We start from the raw sequence: 25,080 nt of genomic DNA, 5'->3' as shown, positions 1-25,080 counted from the left end.
AAAACAAACAAATACTGAAGACTGCTGCTGTACAGGCCTGGTAGACAAGCATCAGAGAAATTACCCAGCGTCTGGTTGGGTCAATGGGTTGCAGACTTGCAGGCCATTATTGCATGCTAAGGTTGTGACCAAATACTTTACTACTTAATGTGGACAATACACTAGTAAGTCCCAATGCTTTCAATGTCATAAAATAGGGGGACTATTTATAAGAAGCGTTGTCATTTGCAAATGGTGATATCAATCAATTCTAGCAAAATAAATGGATCTTAATTTGACTACTCTTGCAACTACTCAAGTCTATTTTCACAACAAATGAATCTATTTCCTCTTGTTAACGGCAATTACTTTTCTTGCTCACTAAAGCCTAGTCAAAGTTTTTTGGTGCCACTTCCTTAATGAAAGCACCAGACTAGTCATGCTTCTCTTGAGTTAAAGGAGTCCTACTCTCAAAGCTAAGTAGGCCTTTAATCTCCCACAAGGGACCCAACGGTTGGCAGAGCTTCCCTGTTCCTTTAATGTTTTTCCCAGCTTTTATAAAAAAAGCAGGACTGAAAGGAATTACTCTTGAAAGTAAAGTCCACATATGTGTGATGCATGCATAGACGCCACTCCTTTCCCAAACTATGAATCGGTCATGTCTGGTTGACACCAGCTCTTGACATTTTACTGACTTAATTAACGTAAATATTCCACTTTCAGAATCTAGACATAAGCCATACTTTTAGAGCACATTATATGGCGTACAATGACACCATAATGTTGTATGTATTACATACAGGTCATACTGTAGATCACAGAGTATTGCATGAGGCATGCAGTATAGATCTAATAAAAAGTCTAAAATTACAACTTTGTTCACCATTTTGTGAAGAACATATTTTGTGATATGTAAAGAAGCTTGTCAAACATCCTTCCCGAATGCAATTTTATTTTAGAATTGCCAGTACAGTCAGAGATACAAGTTCAGGCCTTCCTGGGGAATATACATTTGCATTTAAGCTGATTAATGATTAATTCAAAAACGGGGCTGGTACCCGACCTCCCGTGGTTACCTGAGACATTGAGGTGTTCTAGGTTTGGGCAACGGGAAACCACCTCGAATACAGCCTCGTTGGAGATGTTATAGCAGCCTGCCACCTCTAGGCGGCGCAGCTCTGGGCAGCACTGGGCCACCAAATGCAGGCCTCGGTCAGTAAGTCTCCGGCAGCCACTGGCCACCACTGTTTCCAGGGTCAGACACACGTTGGGGGTGTCTTGACATAGTCGATGTGTCAGCACTTTCAGGGCGCGGTCAGCATGGAGCAGCTCGCCTGTCAGTCGTACAGTGTTCCACAGCCGAGGGTCCCAAGCCAGGTTGTACCAGCGGCGGCACACCTGTGCACAGCGGCACAGCTGGTTTGTAGGCAGGTGAGAAAACATCTGCAGGAGTGTGTGGTCAGAGAGGAGGTCGATGGGGGCGTAATGGTGTCCTTTTGATTGGTGGGAGTGTGTCTGTGTGCCTGGCTGGGTATGCACTATTGCAACAGCCTCTGAAGAGCCAGAAGGGGAGGTTGTCTCGTGGCCGTTGATAGACAGGGCTGGAGATTGGGACTTTGAGGCCAGGATGAGGCCTGGACTAGGGGTGCTCAATGTCCTTGTGCTATGTTCCAAGTCTGAAAAGAGAGAAAGAGGAGAAAGAAAACAAAAATAAAGGGAGATCTTTAATCAAGGTTGCCCTCCATACCAACCAGTTGAGATACTGAAAATAACTGTACCACAAAATAAAATTTAAAATCAAAACAAACAATGTGGTGTCTGTTATGATATTCTGAGCAATTTAGTAGAGCTCAGTTTTCAGAAACTGTATTGATGCATTTCACCTGTTCCTGTTACCCTGGGGTGTATATATACAGGTGCTGGTCATAAAATTAGAATATAATCAAAAAGTTGATTCATTTCAGTAATTCCATTCAAAAAGTGAAACTTGTATATTATATTCATTCATTACACACAGACTGATATATTTCAAATGTTTATTTATTTTAATTGTGATGATTATAACTGACAGCTAATGAAAATCCCAAATTCAGTATCTCCAAAAATGTGAATATTACTTAAGACCAATACAAAAAATTATTTTTTGAAATGTTGGCCAACTGAAAAGAATGAACATGAAAAGTATGAGCATGTACAGCACTTAATACTTAGTTGGGGCTCCTTTTGCCTGAATTACTGCAGCAATGCGGCCTGGCATGGAGTCGATCAGTCTGTGGCACTGCTCAGGTGTTATGAGAACCCAGGTTGCTCTGATAGTGGCCTTCAGCTCTTCTGCATTGTTGGGTCTGGCGTATCGCATCTTCCTCTTCACAATACCCATAGATTTTCTATAGGGTTAAGGTCAGGTGAGTTTGCTGGCCAATTAAGAACAGGGATACCATGGTCCTTAAACCAGGTACTGGTAGCTTTGGCACTGTGTGCAGGTGCCAAGTCCTGTTGGAAAATGAAATCTGCATCTCCATGAAGTTGGTCAGCAGCAGGAAGCATGAAGTGCTCTAAAACCTCCTGGTAGACGGCTGCGTTGACCTTGGACCTCAGAAAACACAGTGGACCAACACAAGCAGATGACATGGCACCCCAAACCATCACTGACTGTGGAAACTTTACACTGGACTTCAAGCAACGTGGATTCTGTGCCTCGCCTCTCTTCCTCCAGACTCTGGGACCTTGATTTCCAAAGGAAATGCAAAATGTACTTTCATCAGAGAACAAAACTCAGCAGCAGTCCAGTCCTTTTGTCTTTAGCCCAGACGAGACGCTTCTGATGCTGTGTCTTGTGAATCTCCCCCACATTTTTGAATGGGTTTTGTTTCACAATCGGTTATCCCTATTGCTTGTACAATTTTTTCTACCACAACTTTTCCTTCCCTTCGACTCTCTATTAATGTGCTTGGACACAGAGCTCTGTGAACACCTTTTGTGTCTTGCCCTCCTTGTGCAAGGTGTCAATGGTTGTCTTTTGGACAGCTGTCAAGTCAGCAGTCTTCCCCATGATTGTGTTGCCTACAGAACTAGACTGAGAGACCATTTAAAGGCCTTTGCAGGTGTTAATTAGCTGATTAGAGTGTGGCTTCAATATTGAACCTTTTCACAATATTCACATTTTCTGAGATACTGAATTTGGGGTTTTCATTAGTTGTCAGTTATAATCATCAAAAATAAGAAATAAACTCTTGAAATATATCAGTCTGTGTGGAATGAATGTATACATTATACAAGTTTCACTTTTTGAATGGAATTACTGAAATGAATCAACTTCTTGATGATATTCAAATTTTATGACCAGCACCTATAAGAGGTTACATACATGTAAAATCCCTTTGTCATCCATTATCATGGGTAAAACCAAAGAGTTGTCAGCTGAAAGGAGACAGAAGGTTGTTGTTCTACACAGATCAATTAAAGGACAAGTAAATTACATAAACAGTTGAAAATACCTAAATTTCAGAACTGTACAGTCTAGTGGAATCTCGGTATGACCTTTTTGGAAAGCCCAACCGACAAATTGCAGCACCTGAACTTTGCCAAGTGTTATTGGAACTACAATTGCAATTGCAATTGTCTCTCCTGGTCAGTTACACAAAAAAAAAAAACGTTTTGGCCATGCACTCCATTATTGGCAACAAAAATGGACTGCATACAAGGAAAAGCACTTGACATAGTAAAATATGGTGGGGGATCATTAATGCTTTGGGGCTGTTTTTGCTACTAGTGTTCCAGGGTCTCGTGTTAAGATTGATGGAATAATGAATTCCACTAAGTACCAGGATATTTCTAGCCCAAAACCTGGAAACTCCAAATCGAAACAGAAATGTTAATGGGATGACAAAATCAATGTTGAGGGCAGTCCACAAGCACAAACAAGACTATCAAGGATCGTGAAATGTTGTCCAAGATCACTCCAAAAGTATGTTCCAACCTTGTGAGACTTTACAGGAAGAGGCTCATTGCTGTTATCCGTTCCAGGGGAGGTTTTTACAAAATATATTGTGATTGAGACATTTCTGTACTGTAAATGAAAGTATATGGCTCCCCCTTATGTTTGAGCCCAAAATATGACTCATTGTTTTTAGTTTTTTTTTGCAGTCACCTTTCATGAAGGGTGCCAATACTTCTTGGTCAAGCGAGAATAATTTGCAGATTGGGAAAAAAGTGCCCTTTCAGTCATTTGCCGTTTGTCAATAATCTCATTGTCAAAGAACATTTAGCTATTACATTTTGGTCGGACACTGTCTTCATTTACACTGAAAATATTGTGGCCAATTTGTCATTGTTCAAAACTTGAGAGAGTACTGTACAGTATGTGGAACCTGGCTTCACTGGCTTCTATTAAAACTTTAGACACAATAGTACCATGCTCTCTATTATCAGTGGATTACATAAACTATCAGGTTGTCATGGATCTCACTATTGTGTTTTAGGATACTTGTGAAAACAAAGTGTCAAGTTTATCTTGCATGCACTTACAGTGGTCAGAGTGCTTCTTCATCAGAGAAACTTGCTCCTCTCAAAGGCAGTGGTTAGGGTGCTGTGGTTGGTGTTGTATTGTTGGCCCTATTTAAAACACTGAGGCCCTCCTGACTGCAGATTTACAATGATTGCCACTGAGAGTTAGAGGCTGTAGGAGCTTGCTACAGCTGTGGAAAGCTGCAAGCTGGATCCCATCACAGTGTTGTGGGAGAGGAGATGCCCCACCTACCTTTTGGCCTTGGAGCATAAACTTTTATTCTTGAGAGCCTCCAATGCTACCCCCTTGCCTCGTCACTCCTAAAAGCATCCCATCCCCTCTCAGAAAGTGTTTATACAGAGTGATTGTAATCAGAATGCCCTTTGAACATACTGTAGTCCCTAAGAATGATGTCAACTTAACAGTCCTGCTCTCAAAGCCAGGAGGCATTATCATCTAGAACTGAGGATATTAGCGCCTGGCTGGGACATTAACAGTTGCGTGATTAGAGGGAGTAACAGGGGAAAGATGACAGGGTTTCATCTCAGTTTTCCCAGCTTTGAGACTCATACACCAAAAAATATATAATAAAGTGTGTAAAGGTTTTTTACCATTTTATTCCTTTCTGATTATTATAAATGATTCCCCAATGTCCAACAAATGTTCTTCCTACGATTAGTGTTTGGTTATGACTAGCCTTTGGTTCTTTATGAGGGAGAACAACACAAATCAAACACGGCAGCTTGTTGTACAATGTAATGGGATGTCTGAAATCAAGCTTACAAAAAGCTGCATTGAAGAAAAGTCTCTACATTGTAATATATCATGTAGCTATAGAACTAAATAGTAGCACAGGCTTTGTCCAAATTTGGAGGGGATTTAGAGGTAAAATGGAGACAGACAAAGATTTATGTGGATTATAATTAATGGATATTAATATATATTGGCACATTTAAATTTTCCTGCAGAAAGTTATTCGATAGGATGATCAAATTCAAATCCTACATCTATACATATGCCTGTGGCTGCATGACAAACGTAAATTGACCCCACTAATGCCTGTCAAGTAGATTTGTCTGCAAGCAAAGCACAGACTGGAAGACAGACAGCTACCCTCCTGAAGTTTGTCATGTAGATTTGTATTCCAGACCTGACCTGATCACACTGACTCCTCACCAGGTTGTAATGACATACCCAGACAGGCCCTATGGGGAACATCTTGACAATGATACCAGGCTAAAACACAAAGTGAAAACTCGACTCTAACAAAAGTTTCAGAAAATATCTCAAACTGTAAACGCTGCAATATTCATTAGAATGGCTTACAGAAATTCTCATATGTACCAAAAATTACATTACTTCTGGGACTTCTGATGCCGACGGATACTAGTCATGGAAGTGCCTGAACAGATGTTTAGTGTTATTCCACAGTTTCTTTTGGATTTGAATGAACACAATGCACACAGTCAAATATCTAATTTAATGTCGAAGCTTTGAAGGTGGTGTTTTTCAGGGACTTGTGTTGGCCTTGGTCTGGATTTGAGTACTTTGCCTTTTCTCATATTGGGTGGTCTATACATAGTGAGTTCAACTAGATATGTGAGCTACAGAACATTAAACAACATGTACAGATGACTGAGTTGGATGCATCCCCAAAAGCCAGACTTGTGGTGATGTGGGTTATTTTAAAGTGGTCTAGTTGAAACGTTCATAGTTCAATCTGAAATTAAATAAATTGCAGATTTTGCATGTCTGTGCAAATAGTTCAAGATGGTGTTAGTTGCTCTAACCTTCATGTTTATATTACCACTTCACTGTAAATAAATTAAATCTATAACATTGCTCAGAATTTTAAATATATAACTAATGAATGGATGGGTAAATGCTTTGGATGGTGCAACTGAATGGTGCAACTGGTCACTGAAAGCTGGGATTTTCTGACCTCATTGCACTGTAGTGTCTCCCTCAGACAGCTCTGGAGCCTGCAAAGCTAACTGAGGCCCTCAATGCATTGACCCACATTCCAGGTTGAAGTGTAGTGTAAAAATAAGCAGAAGGGCTTGGTGGGGATGCCTGAAGAAAGCTTTCTGTGATCTTCTATTCTGCCTCATCAGGGCAACATCAAGGAATTGTTGCAACGACACTGTGCCATAGATACGATTGTATATTAGAAAACTGGAGAAGGGAGAAAAAGTTCAATGACAAGAATGTGTAGACTTAATACGTGAGTGTAATATTTGTAACAATATCATAACCAGAAAATATTTCAGACACTCATAATTTATATCCATAGGCATTCATTTTGAATGACAAGTTTAACCATCAAAATTCTAACTTAATAAAAAAAAAATATTACAGGAGACAGCCAGCTGCCACTGGGCAAGGAGCAACATCCAAATTCAGTAATTACATCTGTCACTGATTATAAAAGTTCCAAGCCCAGAGAATAACAGTGTTCCTAATTTGACTACATTTCCCTCCATTTCTCCAATCCTTGCTTTCACACAGCTGGTGGGAAAAGTTAAACGGAGACAGCTTTTCATTTGTTTTGTATGACTCTGTTCTGAGAACAAGCACCTGGTTTTCTTTTGTGAGGAACACCACTGAAGGATACACATTTTTTGGCTTCTTGACATTTTAGTCATTTAGCAGACAATCTCATCCAAAGCGAATTATAGTTACACAACTGAGTCACTTTGCCCTAAGGCTACAAGCATTGTTATAGTGGTAGTTAATGTTAGTTTGTTGTTTGCAAAAATAAATATATTTAAAACCCTCTATACAACTGGCTTGTTCAAACTATTTTGTCCTTTTAGAGAACTGCAACCTAGTTGAAAGGTTTTTTGATTAAAGAGTTGGAACATGGAATTAGAAGCCCAGATACGATAGGTTCTGCCCTTAAACTATTTGCTTATGCCTTATTGCTCCTATAACTCCCTCTAGATAACAGAGATATTTGTAACCTTAATTATAATATATGAGTCAATGAACATTTACAGTTTTCATTTCATGTACAATGTACATTTTACAACAGCTAATGTAAATACATGGTATGTTAAGCCATTTGTCTTTTATTGTGTCTTATTTTAATCCCAATAAAACTTTCAAAAGCCTATGCTGACATGAAAAATCGGGAACTGTAGAGGGGCAGGGGTGTTATGTCACTAAACTGCTTTATGGGCAAGACATTTAATGTAGAACAGTTCTAAATAATTCAAATACATTTTTTGTGAAATTCCCTTTCATCATTATCATTTGGTGCAACCAATATTAAGTCACTATTTTGGATTAAATCATATAATTATTGCCATGTGCCAGGATGTTACATCATGGATCCTTGTGAGAGAGCCTTTGGATGAGAAAAAAAAAGGTTTTCAAGTCAAAAAACATTTTATACTTGAATGCACACTTACAGGTCAAAGTCAAGTTTTCACAGGCAGTGCACAAGCAGTGGTCTGCAAAACAAGTTTCTATGAGAAAAGTGATGCTGTAAAACCGAAATAATTATTTGAAGTTACCAGAAATTGCTGAAGCATAAACAAAACTGTAAAGAAGCAACTTAAATAACAAAGTCATGAAAGTCATGAAATGTTAGGATTGGTTTGCGAACTGCTGAGACTATAGCTGAAGACGCACCAGTTTCAGGAGTGCAAGTTCAGGTAGCCAAAACATGAATATAACTTTTTGTAACACAACAAAATACAATAAAAAATGTATTTCAACAAGAAACCAGGCAAGCCTAGTTCAGCCGGCCCACAATAGAAAGCGTTGCCACCTCGAGATTCAAACCCAGGTTGCCCACATGAAAGGCTGCGTCATTAACCACTACACTAAGGAGCTGTACATCTGCTGGCTGTCTATATTGACACCAGGCATCTGTAAATGCTGAACAAATCCTCTTTTACATTTGGCCATTCGTAAATGACATTGATACAGTTGAACTGATTAACGTTTCTTACTAAGTTTAACTCCACCACAAATAGTGTCTATGTATACCGTTTGCCACTGGCCGTTTTAGCCAGAATCGGTATCGATTAACTTACTGGAATAGTCATAAGAATTGAGGAATTGTTAGCGAGTCTGCCAAAGCTATTTCATTTCATGGCATAAGAACGTATTTTTTTCCTTCATGGCAAAACAACTTATTTCTTTCATTTGTGAATGACATTTATACAATTACTATCAATAAAGGCGACGATAACTAACTTCATCAAGTACAAAGACGAGAGAATCGTGGAATCTATCAGAAATAATTAATAAATGTCGTTGCTCTCAATAGATTCGAACTTGAGAGGCACTGTCTTTAACCACTACACGACGGCATTACGTTTCAGCAGTTGCTAGACTCCATTGAGGATTGTGTTAAACTGACTAACGTTTCTTATTAAGTTTACCTCCACTATAACATCAATGAACTGTATTGCTTTTGCCACTGGCCGTTTTATCAGCTTATTAGCCAGTAATAGGCTTACTAGTATCTACTAACTTCCTAGGAATAATCATAAGAATTGAGCAATTTCTAGCGCAACTGAAGATTCACTTTTTCATGCAAGAAACAAGCAAGCAAGCAAGCAAGTTTATTTACATAGCACAATTCATACATTGAAGCAATTCAATGTGCTTTACGAAGAACAAGAAACAAATACACAAAAATACAATAACATAAAAACAAATACTCAAATGAAAACATCAAAACAAATGAAAACATCATAATAATAACAAATTTAAAAAGACAACATAAAAATAATAAAAACGGGATAAAAACATAGGAAGCTATAAGGCTAAACAGTGTGGTTAAGTTTAAGTGCACAGTCATAGGCATGTGAAAAGAGAAGAGTTTTTAACCTGGATTTAAAAATGGATATGTTTGGGGCACATCTAAGATCTTCTGGTAGTTTATTCCAGTGTACAGCATAAGTGCTAAACGCAGCTTCTCCATGTTTAGTTTGCACACTGGGCTCTACTAGCTGACCTGTGTTCATGGATCTAAGAGCCCTGCTCAGTTTATATTTTTCAAACATATCAGAAATGTATTCGGGTTCTAAAACATTCAGAGGTTTATAAACTAAAAGCACCACTTTAAAATCTATTCTGTAACTGACTGGAAGCCAATCCAAAGATTTAAGAACCGGAGTGATGTGCTCTGTTCTCTTGGTCCTGGTTAACATTCTAGCAGCAGCATTCTGAATGAGCTGCAGCAGTTTTAGTCTTTTTCGGGAGTCCAGTTAAGAGGCCATTACAGTAGTCAACCCTACTAGAGATAAAAGCATGGATGATCTTCTCTTGGTCTTTTTGGGACACCAAGCCTTTGATTCTGGCTATATTTTTAAGATGATAGAATGCTGTTTTGGTGACCGCTTTGATATGACTGTTAAATGTGAGGTCTGAGTCTATTAGAACACCAAGATTACGCACTTGGTCCCTGGTTTTAAGGGCCTGAGAATCCAGCTCTTTACTAATACTTGTTCTTTTACTTTTGTTGCCAAACACAATAATCTCAGTTTAATCTGGGTTTAATTTGAATTTAAATGTCCTTATTTTTTCCCAGAAAATGTTCTCGTTGGTGTCAACTTAAAAAGAATTGATGGCTATACAGATGAAATTCAAGTAAATTGGAAACATATTCTGAATGTGCCAATAACAGTGCATTAACTCTATGATTTGAATTGGACGTAATGCCACCGACTCGGACCCCCATGCTTGCAAGTTTTTTCTAACCATACCCCTAACCTTTATCCTAATCTTAACCACTATGCAAACATTCACTCTTAAGCATTGTTTGTAGTGCAGCGCTTCCCTCCACTTACATCCACATTCTGGATTCGCCGTCACCAGCACTGACGTCACCAATGCAAACTCTCCAAACACAAATGTTATCCATAATTGGCAATCCATAATATAAAGTATACGTGCATGTTCATATTTATGGGACAGGTTAGAAAACAAAAATATTGAGCATCTCTTGTGATTCAGATTCGCCCACCATCCCTGACTCATTTAGAGCTATATGCGCATACTACTGCCCATAGCAGCTGTACTTACTGTCAAAACTGTGCTACCGTTGTACCATACATGTATCCAATATATCTACCCTGGCTGTTCTATGGGGTCAATAAATTGTAAAAAACAAAAAATTAAAGGAATTCTCAAAAAAAGAAAAATTGTGTACGTGGAATTCCATTTTTGACCCACATAATCTGGTAGTCACTTGAGCGAAAGGGTCAAAAGTTTGAAACAAGTTGAAAGAGAAAAGTTAGCATTGTTAGCACACTAATAATCTGGCCTACCGCTTTCCAAATTTGCTTCCTATTTGTTGTTTTACAAAAAACTTGAAATTCAGAAAAAAATAAGTCTCATATGGGCATTTTACAAGCATAACTTTCAGTTCATTGATGTTGAATGATCGCAGAGTTTCATATGTCATGTCCTGGAAAGGCAAGTTTGCCATGTCAGTGAGATCCAATACCCACTCTCTAATTTTGAGCATGGACACTTGTTTATGATTATTACCCTCACCTGTGTTCCTGATCACTCTCCATATTGGAGTTCCTCCTTTCCTAGTGTGCCTTGTTGGTTTCGTCCATTTGTAATGTTGTTCTGTTACTTAGTTCCTGTTTGGTTAAATTTTTGTTCTTTTTGTTAAAAGTCCACCTTTCTCCCAGTGTGTGTCCGGTCTTTTTATGCAATGTTACAGAAAGACCGACCACAACTAAAAATTCAGCAGGTGAACAGAGATCTCAGGAGAGAGGACAAGTGATCAGATTTCATACTTGCTTTTTTTACAGTTTACTCACTCAATCTGAGGGTGCAAACCCACGCAACACCGCTGCCTCCACCTGACTCAGATTGTTGGCTACAATGAGGTTCAGAGTTTAAATCAGAATACAGTAGCACACAGCAATAATATGCTACTGACATAACTTTCTGTATTTTTATTGTATTTACACTGCAACCAGCAGTCGGGAAGTGTTTAGCAGTGAAATGAAGAACTCTCTGTATCTCACAGTGTATCACTAACCGATCTATGGGGTGGGCCACCAAGGCACTAGAGATTGGCCCCTTTGAGTGCTCCTGCTGTCACTGCAAAATATATAATGTTATTTCCAATTTAAAAAATAAAAATGTTGCTTAACATTACATAATGGACACCATTGTCCAGAGATCCCCAAATAAAAAACAGAAAGAGCAAACTTTTAGATTAAACCGCACAAGTGCTTTAAGGGGACCAATGGTAGAGTATGAAGGGACAGATCGGAATTGAACATGATGAGACACGGGTGGAAATGGGGGAGGGTAATGCTTTTTTAATTTCGGTCTTGGGGTGGGTTTACCTTCTTATTTTTAAGTCCAAGGGAGGTTCATTACATTTTATATTCGATTACATTTCAGTAGCCTAACCTTCGTGGCGTCACAGAATTAAGGAAGGAAAGCAATTGTCATGTAAGTTTTCTACTCAAGAATTGAAGAGTTTCTTGGCAGTCTCTGTTCAGTCCATGCGGATGGTTACACGGTCAGTATGCCTATGAGTTGTTTTGCTTTTCCCAAAATCTTGTGGAAAGGGAATGGTTTCAGGATTGCAGGCTGAACGCTGATTATGGCATTCCAGTTATAATATAGGCTACAGATGATTATCAGAGGCACTGCTTGTTCTCAACAACAGAAACACGTCAATGAAAAACATATTGCTTTGCATAGTGAAATAGGACGACAAGGAAACAGATGAACTCCATGCAGAATTTACATCGATTGGGCGGGGCCTTACATTGTGATATTGTAGTCGGGCTGGGCTGGCGACAGTGATTAAAAAAATTAAACAAACGCAACAATAAATAATTATCACTCTCTCCTTTGGCTGCAAGGAGGACAGGCTAGTGCCGTACCTCATATTTTTATAGACGTTTGGAAAAGTAAAAACAATCCGATAATATGGGCTCTAATTTTCAGTCTTTAAGTTAGAATGTGTTCTGCATTATAAATGTATAGCTAATCTAGGCTATATGCATTTTAATATTTCCACTTTTATTGGGTAAGTTGTTTGTACAGAGGGCCTAAAGTATAGGCAATCTTTGCACGCGTATTGTTGAACAGGAGAGTTTGTCTTTGAGACCAAATGTGCTCAATCTACTTTTTAATCTGCATTTTGAATGGGTATGTTTTTTTCCCCCGAAGGCTGGTGGAGGGTGATGTGAAAATATATTTTGCTTAGGGTATGGTCAACCATTTCCATATTTTCGGGGTGCATTAACCTCCAGATACCCCATGTCATAAATTGTGGACTATTTCTAGGTCAGCGGACTACAAAAGTTTAAATCAAATCACCAAATCAGAGATGTAGCATACCTTGATCATGTTTAAATTCTATTGCAATGAATTGTACTCCTGCTAAGACACTGACCAAGTAAAATAATGCAAGAGACCTGACATATCAGTGCAGCACACTTACATGTATTGCTGAGATGGTAAGCTATTGGGGATGATGATAGCGTCATTGTTTCTCAGTCGTAGCTAGCTAGTCAATATTTTCTGTGTGCATATTCCAGGAAATATTTGATAGCTGTGAAATATACTTTCATTTAATAGATTTCTCCCTGGCATATGGATATACGATATTCTAATGTTCCATCCATCCATCTTCTTCCGCTTATCCGGGGCTGGGTCGCGGGGGCAGCAGTCTAAGCAGGGATGCCCAGACTTCCCTCTCCCCAGACACTTCCTCTAGCTCTTCCGGGGGGACACTGAGGCGTTCCCAGGCCAGCCGGGAGACATAGTCCCTCCAGCATGTCCTAGGTCTTCCTCGGGGTCTCCTCCAGGTGGGACAGGACCGGAACACCTTCCCAGGATGGCGTTCCGGAGGCATCCGAAACAGATGCCCAAGCCACCTCAGCTGACCCCTCTCGATGTGGAGGAGCAGCGGCTCTACTCTGAGCTCCTCCCGGGTGACCGAGCTTCTCACCCTCTCTCTAAGGGATCGCCCAGCCACCCTGCGGAGAAAGCTCATTTCGGCCGCCTGTATCCGGGATCTTGTCCTTTCGGTCATGACCCAAAGCTCATGACCATAGGTGAGAGTAGGAACGTAGATTGACTGGTAAATCGAGAGCTTCGCCTTGCGGCTCAGCTCTTTCTTCACCACGACAGACCGATACATCGACTGCATTACTGCAGAAGCTGCACCGATCCGTCTGTCAATCTCCCGTTCCAGCCTTCCCTCACTCGTGAACAAGACCCCTAGATACTTAAACTCCTCCACTTGAGGCAGGCACTCTCGACCAACCTGAAGTGGGCAAGCCACCCTTTTCCGACTGAGGACCATGGCCTCGGATTTGGAGGTGCTGATTCTCATCCCCACCACTTCACACTCGGCTGCAAACCGTCCCAGTGCATGCTGAAGGTCCTGGTTTGAAGGGGCCAACACAACAACGTCATCTGCAAAGAGCAGAGATGAAATTGTGTGGTCCCCAAACCTGACACCCTCAGGCCCCTGGCTGCGCCTAGAAATTCTGTCCATAAAAATTACGAACAGAACCGGCGGCAAAGGGCAGCCCTGCTGGAGTCCAACATGCACTGGGAACAAGTCTGACTTACTGCCGGCAATGCGGACCAAGCTCCTGCTTCGGTTGTACAGGGACCTGACAGCCCTTAGCAAAGGACCCAGGACCCCATATTCCCGAAGCACCCTCCACAAGATGCCGCGAGGGACACAGTCGAATGCCTTCTCCAAATCCACAAAACACATGTGGATTGGTTGGGCAAACTCCCATGAACCCTCCAACACCCCGTAGAGGGTATAGAGCTGGTCCAGTGTTCCACGGCCCGGACGAAAACCACACTGTTCCTCCTGAATCCGAGGTTCTACTATCGGCCGTATTCTCCTCTCCAGAACCCTGGCATAGACTTTCCCGGGGAGGCTGAGAATTGTGATCCCCCTATAGTTGGAACACACCCTCCGGTTCCCCTTCTTAAAAAGAGGGACCACCACCCCGGTCTGCCATTCCAGAGGCACTGTCCCCGACCGCCACGCGATGTTGCACAGGCGTGTCAACTAAGACAGCCCCACAACATCCAGAGACTTGAGGTACTCAGGGCGGATCTCATCCACCCCTGGTGCCTTGCCACCGAGGAGTTTCTTGACCACCTCTGTGACTTCAGCCCGGGTGATGGACGAGTCCACCTCTGAGCCCTCATCCTCTGCTTCCTCAATGGAAGACGTGACAGCGGGATTGAGGAGATCCTTGAAGTACTCCTTCCACCGCCCGACGACATCCTCAGTTGAGGTCAACAGCTGCCCACCTCTACTGTAAACAGCGTTGGTAGGGCACTGTTTCCCTCTCCTGAGGCGCCGGATGGTTTGCCAGAATCTCTTCGAGGCCAGCCGATAGTCCTTCTCCATGGACTCACCGAACTCCTCCCAGGCCCGAGTTTTTGCCTCCACAACCACCCGGGCTGCAGCCCGCTTGGCCTGTCGGTACCCGTCAGCTGCCTCAGGAGTCCCACAAGCCAACCAGGCCTGATAGGACTCCTTCTTCAGCTTGACAGCATCCCTTACTTCCGGTGTCCACCACCGGGTTCGGGGATTGCCGCCTCGACAGGCACCGGAGACCTTACGGCCACAGCTCCGAGCGGCCGCTTCGACAATGGCGGTGGAGAACATGGTCCACTCGGACTCAATATCTCCAGCCTCCCTCGGGATCCAGTCGAAGCTCTGCCGGAGGTGGGAGTTAAAGATCTCTCTGACAGGAGACTCGGCCAGACGTTCCCAGCAGACCCTTACAGTACGCTTGGGCCTGCAGAGTCTGTCCAGCTTCCTCCCCCGCCATCGGATCCAACTCACCACCAGGTGGTGATCAGTTGACAGCTCCGCCCCTCTCTTCACCCGAGTGTCCAAGACATACGGCCGCAGGTCAGATGAGACGACAACAAAGTCGATCATCGACCTGCGGCCTAGGGTGTCCTGGTGCCACGTGCACTGATGGACACCCTTATGCATGAACATGGTGTCGTTATGGACAAACTGTGACTAGCACAGAAGTCCAATAACTGAACACCACTCGGGTTCAGATCAGGGGGGCCGTTTCTCCCAATCACACCCCTCCAGGTGTCACTGTCGTTGCCCACGTGGGCGTTGAAGTCCCCCAGTAGAACAATAGAGTCCCCAGTTGGAGCACTTTCCAGCACCCCTCCCAGAGACTCCAAGAAGGTCGGGTACTCTGCACTGCCGTTCGGCCCATAGGCACAAACAACAGTGAGAGACCTATCCCCGACCCGTAGGCGCAGGGAAACGACCCTCTCGTTCACCGGGGTAAACTCCAACACATGGCGGCAGAGCTGGGGAGCTATAAGCAAACCCACACCAGCCCGCCGCCTCTCACCATGGGCAACTCCAGAGTGGTAAAGAGTCCATCCTCTCTCAAGGAGTGTGGTTCCAGAGCCCAAGCCGTGCGTAGAGGTGATCCCGACTACCTCTAATCGGAACCTCTCAACCTCACGCATAATCTCAGGCTCCTTCCCCGCCAGTGAGGTGACATTCCACGTCCCTAGAGCTAGTTTCTGTGTCCAGAGATCAGGTTGTCTAGGCCCCTGCCTTCGACTGCTGCCCGATCCTCTTCGCACCGGCCCCTTATGGTCCCTCCCGTGGGTGGTGAGCCCACGGGAAGGCGGCCCCATGTCACCCGTTCGGGCTGAGCCCGGCCGGGCCCCATGGGGAAAGGCCCGGCCACCAGGCGCTCGCTTACGAGCCCCAACCCCAGGCCTGGCTCCAGGGTGGGGCCCCGGCTGCGCCATACCGGGCGACGTCACGGAACTCAAAGTCTTTATCATCATTAAGGGGGTTTTGAACCGCTCTTAGTCTGACCCGTCGCCTAAGACCTGTTTGCCTTGGGAGACCCTACCAGGGGCATATAGCCCCAGACAACATAGCTCCTAAGGTCACTCGGGTACTCAAACCCCTCCACCGCGTTAAGGTGGCAGTTCATTATTCTAATGTTTTCCCGCAAATTAATCCACGCAAGGTACGTTAACATTCAGAGACAGGGCCTGAGGAGCTCATCTCTTAATAACTGTGAAAACTGAGGCCAGTGAAAGTCAGGGTCACAGCAACTCTTGGTGTTTGTAACTGGTAATGCCTTGGTTGCTTCTAAAAGTTACCCCAATTGTAACACAATGACTAATTGTGCGTTTTTCCTAAACCCATTAAACAGAATTTGTATTATCCCAGTTGTAATTCTGGTGTATACAGAATATTGTGAATTTTTATAATAAATGTAGGAAGTTATAGATAATAGTGGTCAATGCTGATGGAGCCATTGCCCTTTTTATTTTAGTCACTTTTAAATTTGAGCAGACTAGAAGTGTTAAAAGTCCAGTAAACTTGACCAAATTAACAGCAACAAAAAACAGCAAGAACCGTAAATCCCTGTGCAGTGCAAAACGTTGCACAAGTAGCATTTTCCCCAGATCAGAGATGTACTAGCGGCGTACACAGCAAATCAGAGCTGTATCAGTAATTAGTAATAAGTAAATAGTGAGCTCAAAAGACAAATTAAAATACTGATCTATTTATATAGGAAATAGCACAAACTACATACATGTACATTTAGGTTCTGCTGGCCAGTGGAAGCTGTTGCTGAGATAGTTAGACAGTGAGAGCTACATCCCTAACAACTTATATCTGGTTAATAATGGCTAAACCTGATGGAAATGTGTAAAACTGTAAGGAAAGGACACATTGCTGTAACATCTTTTGCATGCTTGCCATGGCTTTCTACAAATGTAATCCATTTGTGCCTAACTCAGTTTTTGGGAGCTGAATAAAGATATATTGCTATAGGCTCTATGCCAGATGTGACAACGCCGGTGTTGGTAAAATGAATGTCAACTTAATTTGTAGCATGATGCACACAATCCTTTGCATTAGGAGAATAATTCAATGGGTAACATGTAGTAATTGGTGACCAACACTGTTGTATGTATACAGTAACATAATCCCGCCCAGAAAAATAACAGAAATTGATTAGTTGGTTAGAGTGGCAAGTGTACTGGACCTTTAACTTTCATTTGAATAGACCTAGTTATGTTTTCCTGGAAATATTTAATTTTTATGGGGGTCATTCCCCTACTCCATATACAATGATTAAACTGGTGATGATGGCCATTTGGCCTTTCGTTCCTGACACCATGGCCATTAATGGGCATCTCTTTATTGTCCTGGTTGATCATATTACTATAAGTTTTTTCAATCATAGCTTAAACACAGAGTTTTTAAAAGACTGGTCAATAACCAAAAATCTGCCACTGGACCCCTTCTTGCAGATTTTGGCCCCTCTGATCTAATTACTCCCCGTATGGCCCCACTATCTCGAACATCGTAGTACCGCCACTGCAATGCATTGACATGAGTTCCCAAACAATTAGTTTGTTTTGAATAAATCTTTTTAGTGACTTGGGACTCAAGTCTTTTTTTCTAGTGACTTGTTCAATTGTATCGTTCATTCAAACGTTTGACAGCGGATTTCTACAACATGAACACTTGCTTCATAATCGGTCCTCCAGCTCAGTTCTCCAATCAACGTCTACAGTGTGTACATTCGCAGAGAAAAATAGATCAAGGCAGGAACATCATAAAGACATGTTTATAACTGATAATTGAAGCAGACTATAATAATTAATATAGTTTCTTGATTACGTCAATGAAAAAAAGTATGAAAACCAGCACTGAGCCACTGCCTTTGCCTAAGTAAAGAAGACTTGTGAACAACTGACTCAGTAAGTTTTATCATTTAACGATTACAACCAGGGTTAGCATAATTTATGCAATTCTTAAAATTCTCTCAACAGGATGCATTGGGAAAAAAGTGCTTGGAAAGGCTATGATTTTCACCTTATAATGGTGTGATTCATGGCAAATCGGGTGCGAGAATTCAATGCCCAGATCAAGCCCCGCCTCCACGTCAATAGAGGCTCAAAACTGGATTTTGAGAAAACATGACTCGAACAAAGGTGGAAAGAATTTGTAATCATAAGTGGAAAAAACATGTTTGAACAAAGACATTTCAAGATCGCACACGAAAATCCATTTAATGATTTTAGCAGACACTTTTTCCACGCTTAAATACATTTTTTTCATACAATTGAATAGTGTTTTCATACTATGAAATATTTCAGTTACGTTTTTCTTTTCATACAGTCAGAACATTTGAGCTCAATTTGACTCCATGCAGGCTCTGGTCATATAATTAGAATATCATCAAAAAGTTTATTTCAGTAATTCCATTCAAAAAGTGAAACTTGTATAATGTATACATTCATTCCACACAGACTGATATATTAAGTGTTTATTTCTTAGAATTTTGATGATTATAACTGACAACTAATGAAAACCCCAAATTCAGTATCTCAGAAAATTTTAATATTGTGAAAAAGTTATATTGAAGACACCTGGTGCCACACTCTGATCAGCTAATTCACTCAAAACACCTGCAAAGGCCTTTAAATGGTCTCTCAGTCTAGTTCTGTAGGCTACACAATCATGAGGAAGACTGCTGACTTGACAGCTGTCCAAAAGACGACCATTGACACCTTGCACAAGGAGGGCAAGACACAAAAGGTAATTGCTAAAGAGGCTCTGTGTCCAAGCACATTTATAGAGAGGCAAAGGGAAGAAAAAGATATGATAGAAAAAAAGTGTACAAGCAATAGGGATAACCGCACCCTGGAGAGGATTGTGAAACAAAACCCATTCAAAAATGTGGGGGAGATTCACAAAGAGTGGACTGTAGCTGGAGTCAGTGTTTCAAGAACCACCACGCACAGACGTATGCAAGGCATGGGTTTCAGCTGTCGCATTCCTTGTGTCAAGCCACTCTTGAACAGGACACAGCTGTACATGCTCATACTTTGCAGTTGGCCAACATTTCTAAAAATATTTTTTTTGTATTGGTGTTAAGTAATATTCTAATTTTCAGAGATACTGAATTTGGGATATTCATTAGTTGTCAGTTTTAATCCTCACAATTAAAATAAATGTATTTGAAATAGTCTGTGTGTAATGAATGAATATAATATACAAGATTCACTTGTTGAATGGAATTACTTACAAAAATCAACATCTTGATGATATTCAAATTATGACCAGCACCTGTATACTTAGTTCTGAGAAAAGAGGCTTGAAAGTTTCACACTTGCCAAAAAGCTGGTCTTTATTCACGCCCATTCAGCATAGTTCACACCCTCTTAGGCCTTAACCCCAACCAGCTATTTAAGTATTCAAATAGAGACAATCTGGCCATGTGCTAAACTGATCTGGTTGGTCTCTAATAAACAAACATATACTATACCAAACCAAATAATAAAATGCACGTTTTTTCACATGGACTTGATACATCTAACAGTACTGTACAGTGAAAGGTAAAGTAGCTTAGCAGCAGGATTCATAATAGTAGCAGCAATGTAAGTGCAGATAGATAGAGTGCAGGTAGATAGCCACTGAGCAGTTATAGATTAAGCATAATCACACACAACTGGATGAACCGGTCAATAAGGTAGCTTATTATCAAACTAAGTGACATGCTTACTTTTCTGAATAAAAGCTAGCTACCCAACGAACAAGCTAGAAACCAGAAAATGTTAGCTAGCTGGTCAGTTAATGTTGTTACCTAGCTCGCTAACATTAATGTCAGTAGCTATAGCTAGATAACTAGCAATACAAACAAGATTGACAACTTTTTGAAAAGGAATTATTTGTAGTTATTCAGCTAATATTCCACTTACCCGTATAAATGTAGGAATGTTTCGCGGCTGACTGAATATCCTCTGATTAAATACAAAGTCCTTTGTTGTTTGCGTTTAGTCTGTTGACCTTGTTTACAACGCGTCTTTTTGCTACCGTTAACACTCATAGTCCAACAATCTATGCATCTTTCATTGTCTGTATCATAACTGCCATGGTTGTCCTCTCCTTGTAAATGTAATCCGTGGACAGTTGTTTTACACAAGAGAGCCAGGGTTTTCTTTCCACCATTGGAAATGAAATGCCTCAATTTTGCCTGAACGTTTAGAAAAGTATCAACGTCTGGGATTTCCTCATCGTCATCCAATTCAACTTGTCATGGCATCATTGTACTCCAGAAAGTAGTATCTCACAACTTTGGATTTGTTGATAACACAAGCTAAATGCAGGGCAGCAATGTGGTTTTTGAAAAACCCCGGTTGCAATTCTATTAAACAAGTACAGGTATTATGACAGAAGTTGGTGACTTGGCAGACCAATCAGAACTCAGTATGTCAGCATGTCCAGCCCCTTCATTATCTCAGCCAATCATGTCTAGCAAAAGTCCGGCGCAGCGACGCCCCGGTCTACACAGTGGGCGACCGGGTCTGGCTCTCGACCCGGAACCTCCCTCTCCGCCTGCCCTGCCGGAAGCTGGGCCCGCGGTTTGTGGGGCCGTTCAAAGTCCTGAGGAGAGTGAACGAGGTAACCTACAAGTTACAACTTCCCCCTGATTACAGGATTAATGCCTCGTTCCATGTGTCTCTCCTCAGGCCGGTGGTGGCTGGTCCCCTCCAGCAACCTGAGGTGCGGGAGGTCCCTCCGCCCCCTCTGGACATCGAGGGGGGCCCGGCGTACTCTGTCCGTTCCATCCTCGACTCGAGGCGCCGGGGGGGGGGGGCCTGCAGTACCTGGTGGAGTGGGAGGGGTACGGCCCGGAGGAGCGTTGCTGGGTGCCGGCGGTGGATGTTCTTGATCCGGAGCTCCTCGCCGACTTCCATCGGGGGCGCGCTGCCGGAGCCGCGCGTCGAGGGGGGGGTACTGTAACGAGGACGCGCATGGAGGACTTATATAAGCGATCTAATGAGGGAATGGACACCAGGTGTGTGCAATAACAAGACAGGACAGTGCCGTGGGAGGAGGAGCGGCGTGGCTAGAAGGCCGGCGATGACGCGCGCCGAACACCATGTCGGGAGGGGTGGCGCGCGTCATAGAGTTACGCGTCCTTTTGTTAATATATCTATTGCTATTTGAAACTACCTCCCTGCGTTGGCTCCTTATTTCACGCACCTACTACACCGGTTACAGGCCCGAAGATCACAGGCATCCAGTATGGTTTTCCGGCCTAGACCCTTATGCACAGAGATTGTTCCAGATTCTCTGAATCTTTGGATGATATTATGCACTGTATGATGATGATGATGATAACTTCAAACTTTTTGCAATTTTTCTCTGAGAAACTCCTTTCTGATATTGCTGCACTATTTTTCGCGGCAGCATTGGTGATCCTCTGCCCATTTTGACTTCTGAGAGACACTGGCACTCTGAGATTGTCTTTTTATACCCAATCATGTTGCCAATTGACATAATAAGTTGCAAATTGGTCCTCCAGCTGTTCCTTATCTGTACATTTAAATTTTCCGGCCTCTTATTGCTACCTGTCCCAACTTTTTTGGAATGTGTAGCTTTCATGAAATCCAAAATGAGCCAATATTTGGCATGACATTACAAAATGTCTCACTTTCAACATTCAATATGTTATCTATATTCTATTGTGAATTAAATATAAGTTTATGAGATTTGTAAATTATTCCATTCCTTTTTTACTCACAATTTGTACAGTGTCCCAACTTTTTTGGAATCAGGTTTGTAATACAATGTGCTCACAGCATCCCAATGTAGAGAAGAGGTGAGGATCTTGAAGGGGGGATTGCTAAATGTCTTATAGTTTGACTTTAAGACCACTGCATACATGGCTGTGATTGTAATGTCATCCATATGGTATGTTTGCTTCCATCACAGCTGTCACTCTCTGCTGAGTAGTGACACAACCCATGGAGCAAAAGGAAATAAACCACAGCCAAACCAAAGGCAAAGCCACAGCTGATGTCATATTGGCACACAGACACAAACATATCCAGGTGTTGTAGGACCAAAACCGCAATTGAACAAAATCTTACATTCAGGCACATTCGTCTGCCAAATGTAGTATTTACCAATTCCTATAAAACATGCTCCAGTTATAATAATGAAAAGTGGGACTCAATTTAAAAGAAACCATCTCAACTGCATTCAAACGAGTGGGACTCTGTGCTGACTTCCACAGAGAGGGAATCAAAGGCTAAGCAGTAATCAGGGGTGGAATTACTGTATGGAAGACGGAGGCACAGTGTTTCTCTTCCCATCCTCCTAAGGGAAACAGCATAATTTCTGTGTATTAGGCTTAAATTCATCAATGTGTGGAAGCAAGGAAGAGAATGGGAGAAGGGACTAAGTATACTTCAATAAAAAAATTTTTTTAAAGAGGAAATAACTCAGAATAGCAATCCCAAACTGCCTAATAATGTAATATGTATATACAGTACCAGTCAAAGGTTTGGACACACCTTCAATAGTATTTCTTTATTTTTACAGTTTTCAAGATTTCTAGAATAATAATGACAACATCAAAACACATAAAATGATGTAACAACCAGGAAAGTATTAAACAAATCAAAATACATTTTATATTTTCAATTCTTCAACATAAAGGCCATGTGTCCAACAACTTTCCACACTCTTGGCATTCTCTCAACCAGCTTCATTAGGTAGTCATCTGGAATGCTTTTACAACATTGCAGCAGTTGTCACATATGCTGAGCACTTTTTGGCTGCTTTTCTTTCACTCATCCTCCAACTTATCCCAGACCATCTCAATGGGGTTGAGGTTGGGTGAATGTGGAGGCCAGGTCATTTGTTGCAACACTCCATCACTCTTCTTCTTGGTCAAAGAGCCGTAAAAAAGCCTGGAGGAGTGTTTTGGGTCACTGTCCTGTTGAAAAACAAATGATAGTCTCTCTAAGCACAAACCAGATGGGATGGCGTATCGCTGCAGAATGTTGTGGTTGCCATGCTTGTTGAGGGCGTCTTGAATTCCAAAGAAATCACAGACTGTGTCACCAGTAAAGCATCCCCTCACTATTACACCTCCTACATCTTGCTTCAAGTTGGGAACCACACATCCAGAGTTCATCCGTTCATCCAAAATGCTTCTAACAAAGACATAATGGTTTGAAACAAAATCTCAAATTTGGACTAAATCGGACAAAAGGACAAATTTCAACCGGTCTACTCTGCATTTTGTCATGTTTCTTTGCCCAAACAAGTCTCTTCTTAATGGTCTCCTTCATTAGCGGTTTCTTTCTAGCAATTTGACCATGAACAATATTGAACACTGCAAAGCATTTATTTGGGCTGCAATCTAATGGTCATTTAATTGGCAATGTTTAACGCTAACTCTAATGTACATTGCTCAAAGAAATTAAGGGAACACATAATCAACACAGTATAAGTCATATAATCTTCAAGGATATCAATCTGGCCAGATAGGAAGCATGAGCAATTTTGAATCAATGTCACCTGTTTTGGTGCAAATGAAAGTGACAACAGGTGCACGGGAGAGGCAACAGCAAGACAATTTCCAAAAAGGGAATGGTTTTGCAGGTGGTGGCCACAGACAATCCTTCCTGACTGACTCTTCTCTAGTTGTGTGTTTTGCTAGTGTCCATGTCACTACCGGTAGCATGAGGGGGCCCATTCAGGTTGCACAGGCAGTCCAGCTACTCCAGGTCTCCCAGTACAATCTCAAGAGCATGGAGGAGATACTAGGAAAATGGGCCATTACACAAGGAGAGCTGGACAGGACCGTAGAAGGGTATCAACCCAGCAGCAGGACCGGTATCTGCTCCTTTGTGCGAGGGGGAACAGGAGGAGCACTGCCAGAGCCTTACAAATTGACCTCCAGCAGGCTACTGGTGTGCATGTTTCAGACCAAACTGTCAGAAACAGACTCCATGAGGATGTCATGAGGGCCCGACGTCCTCTAGTGAGACCTCTGCACGCAGCCCAGCACAGTGCATCTAAATTGGCATTCACCAGAGAACACCAGAATTGGCAGATCCACCATTGGCAACCCGTTCTCTCTAAAGATGAGATCAGGTTCACACTAAGCACATCTGACAGACGTGAAAGAATCTGGAGACGCTGTAGTGAACGTTATACTGCCTATAACATCATCCAGCATGACCTGTTGTGATGGTCTGGGGAGGCATATCCTTGGAGGGTCACACAGACCTACACGTGCTAACCAATGGTACCCTGACTGCTGTTCGGTACCGGGATGAATTCCGCAGTCCTATCGTCAGACGTTAGGCTGGTGCAATGTGCCCTGGGTTCCTCCTGGTGCAGGACAATGCCCGGCTTCATGTGGCCAGAGTGTGTAGGCAGTTCCTGGATGACAAAGGCATTGATGCCATTGACTGGCCCTCATGTTCCCCAGACCTGAATCCAATTAAGAACCTCAAGGACGTTATGCATAGGTGCATCCGCCACCGCCACGTAGCACCACAGACTGTCCAGGAGCTCACTGATGTCCTGATCTAGGTCTGGGAGGAGATCCCCCAAGGCACCATCCACCATCATCAGTCTCATCAGGAGTATGCCCAGATGTTTTCGGGATATACAGGCACATGGGGGCCATACACACTACTGAGTCACATTATGATTTGCCGTGATGAAATTTACACTAATTGATTTTAATAGTTTACTTAGATTTTTGGTGTGAATTTGAATCCAG

General features: G+C 42.3%; 1 protein-coding gene across 1 annotated transcript in view; it reads right to left on the bottom strand.

Moving 5' to 3' along the window:
• si:dkey-192l18.9 (F-box/LRR-repeat protein 7) overlaps positions 1 to 25,080 on the bottom strand; it is a 66,612-nt gene that overhangs the window by 6,048 nt on the left and 35,484 nt on the right. Inside the window, exon 3 of the mRNA XM_013139545.3 lies at positions 1,056 to 1,655. Coding sequence (XP_012994999.1) covers positions 1,056 to 1,655 — 600 coding nt within the window. The remainder of the gene's footprint in view (positions 1 to 1,055; positions 1,656 to 25,080) is intronic.

Source organism: Esox lucius, chromosome 21, assembly GCF_011004845.1.
Source record: "Esox lucius isolate fEsoLuc1 chromosome 21, fEsoLuc1.pri, whole genome shotgun sequence".
Lineage (NCBI taxonomy): Eukaryota > Metazoa > Chordata > Actinopteri > Esociformes > Esocidae > Esox > Esox lucius.
This window is presented reverse-complemented; position numbering and strand designations above follow the sequence as displayed.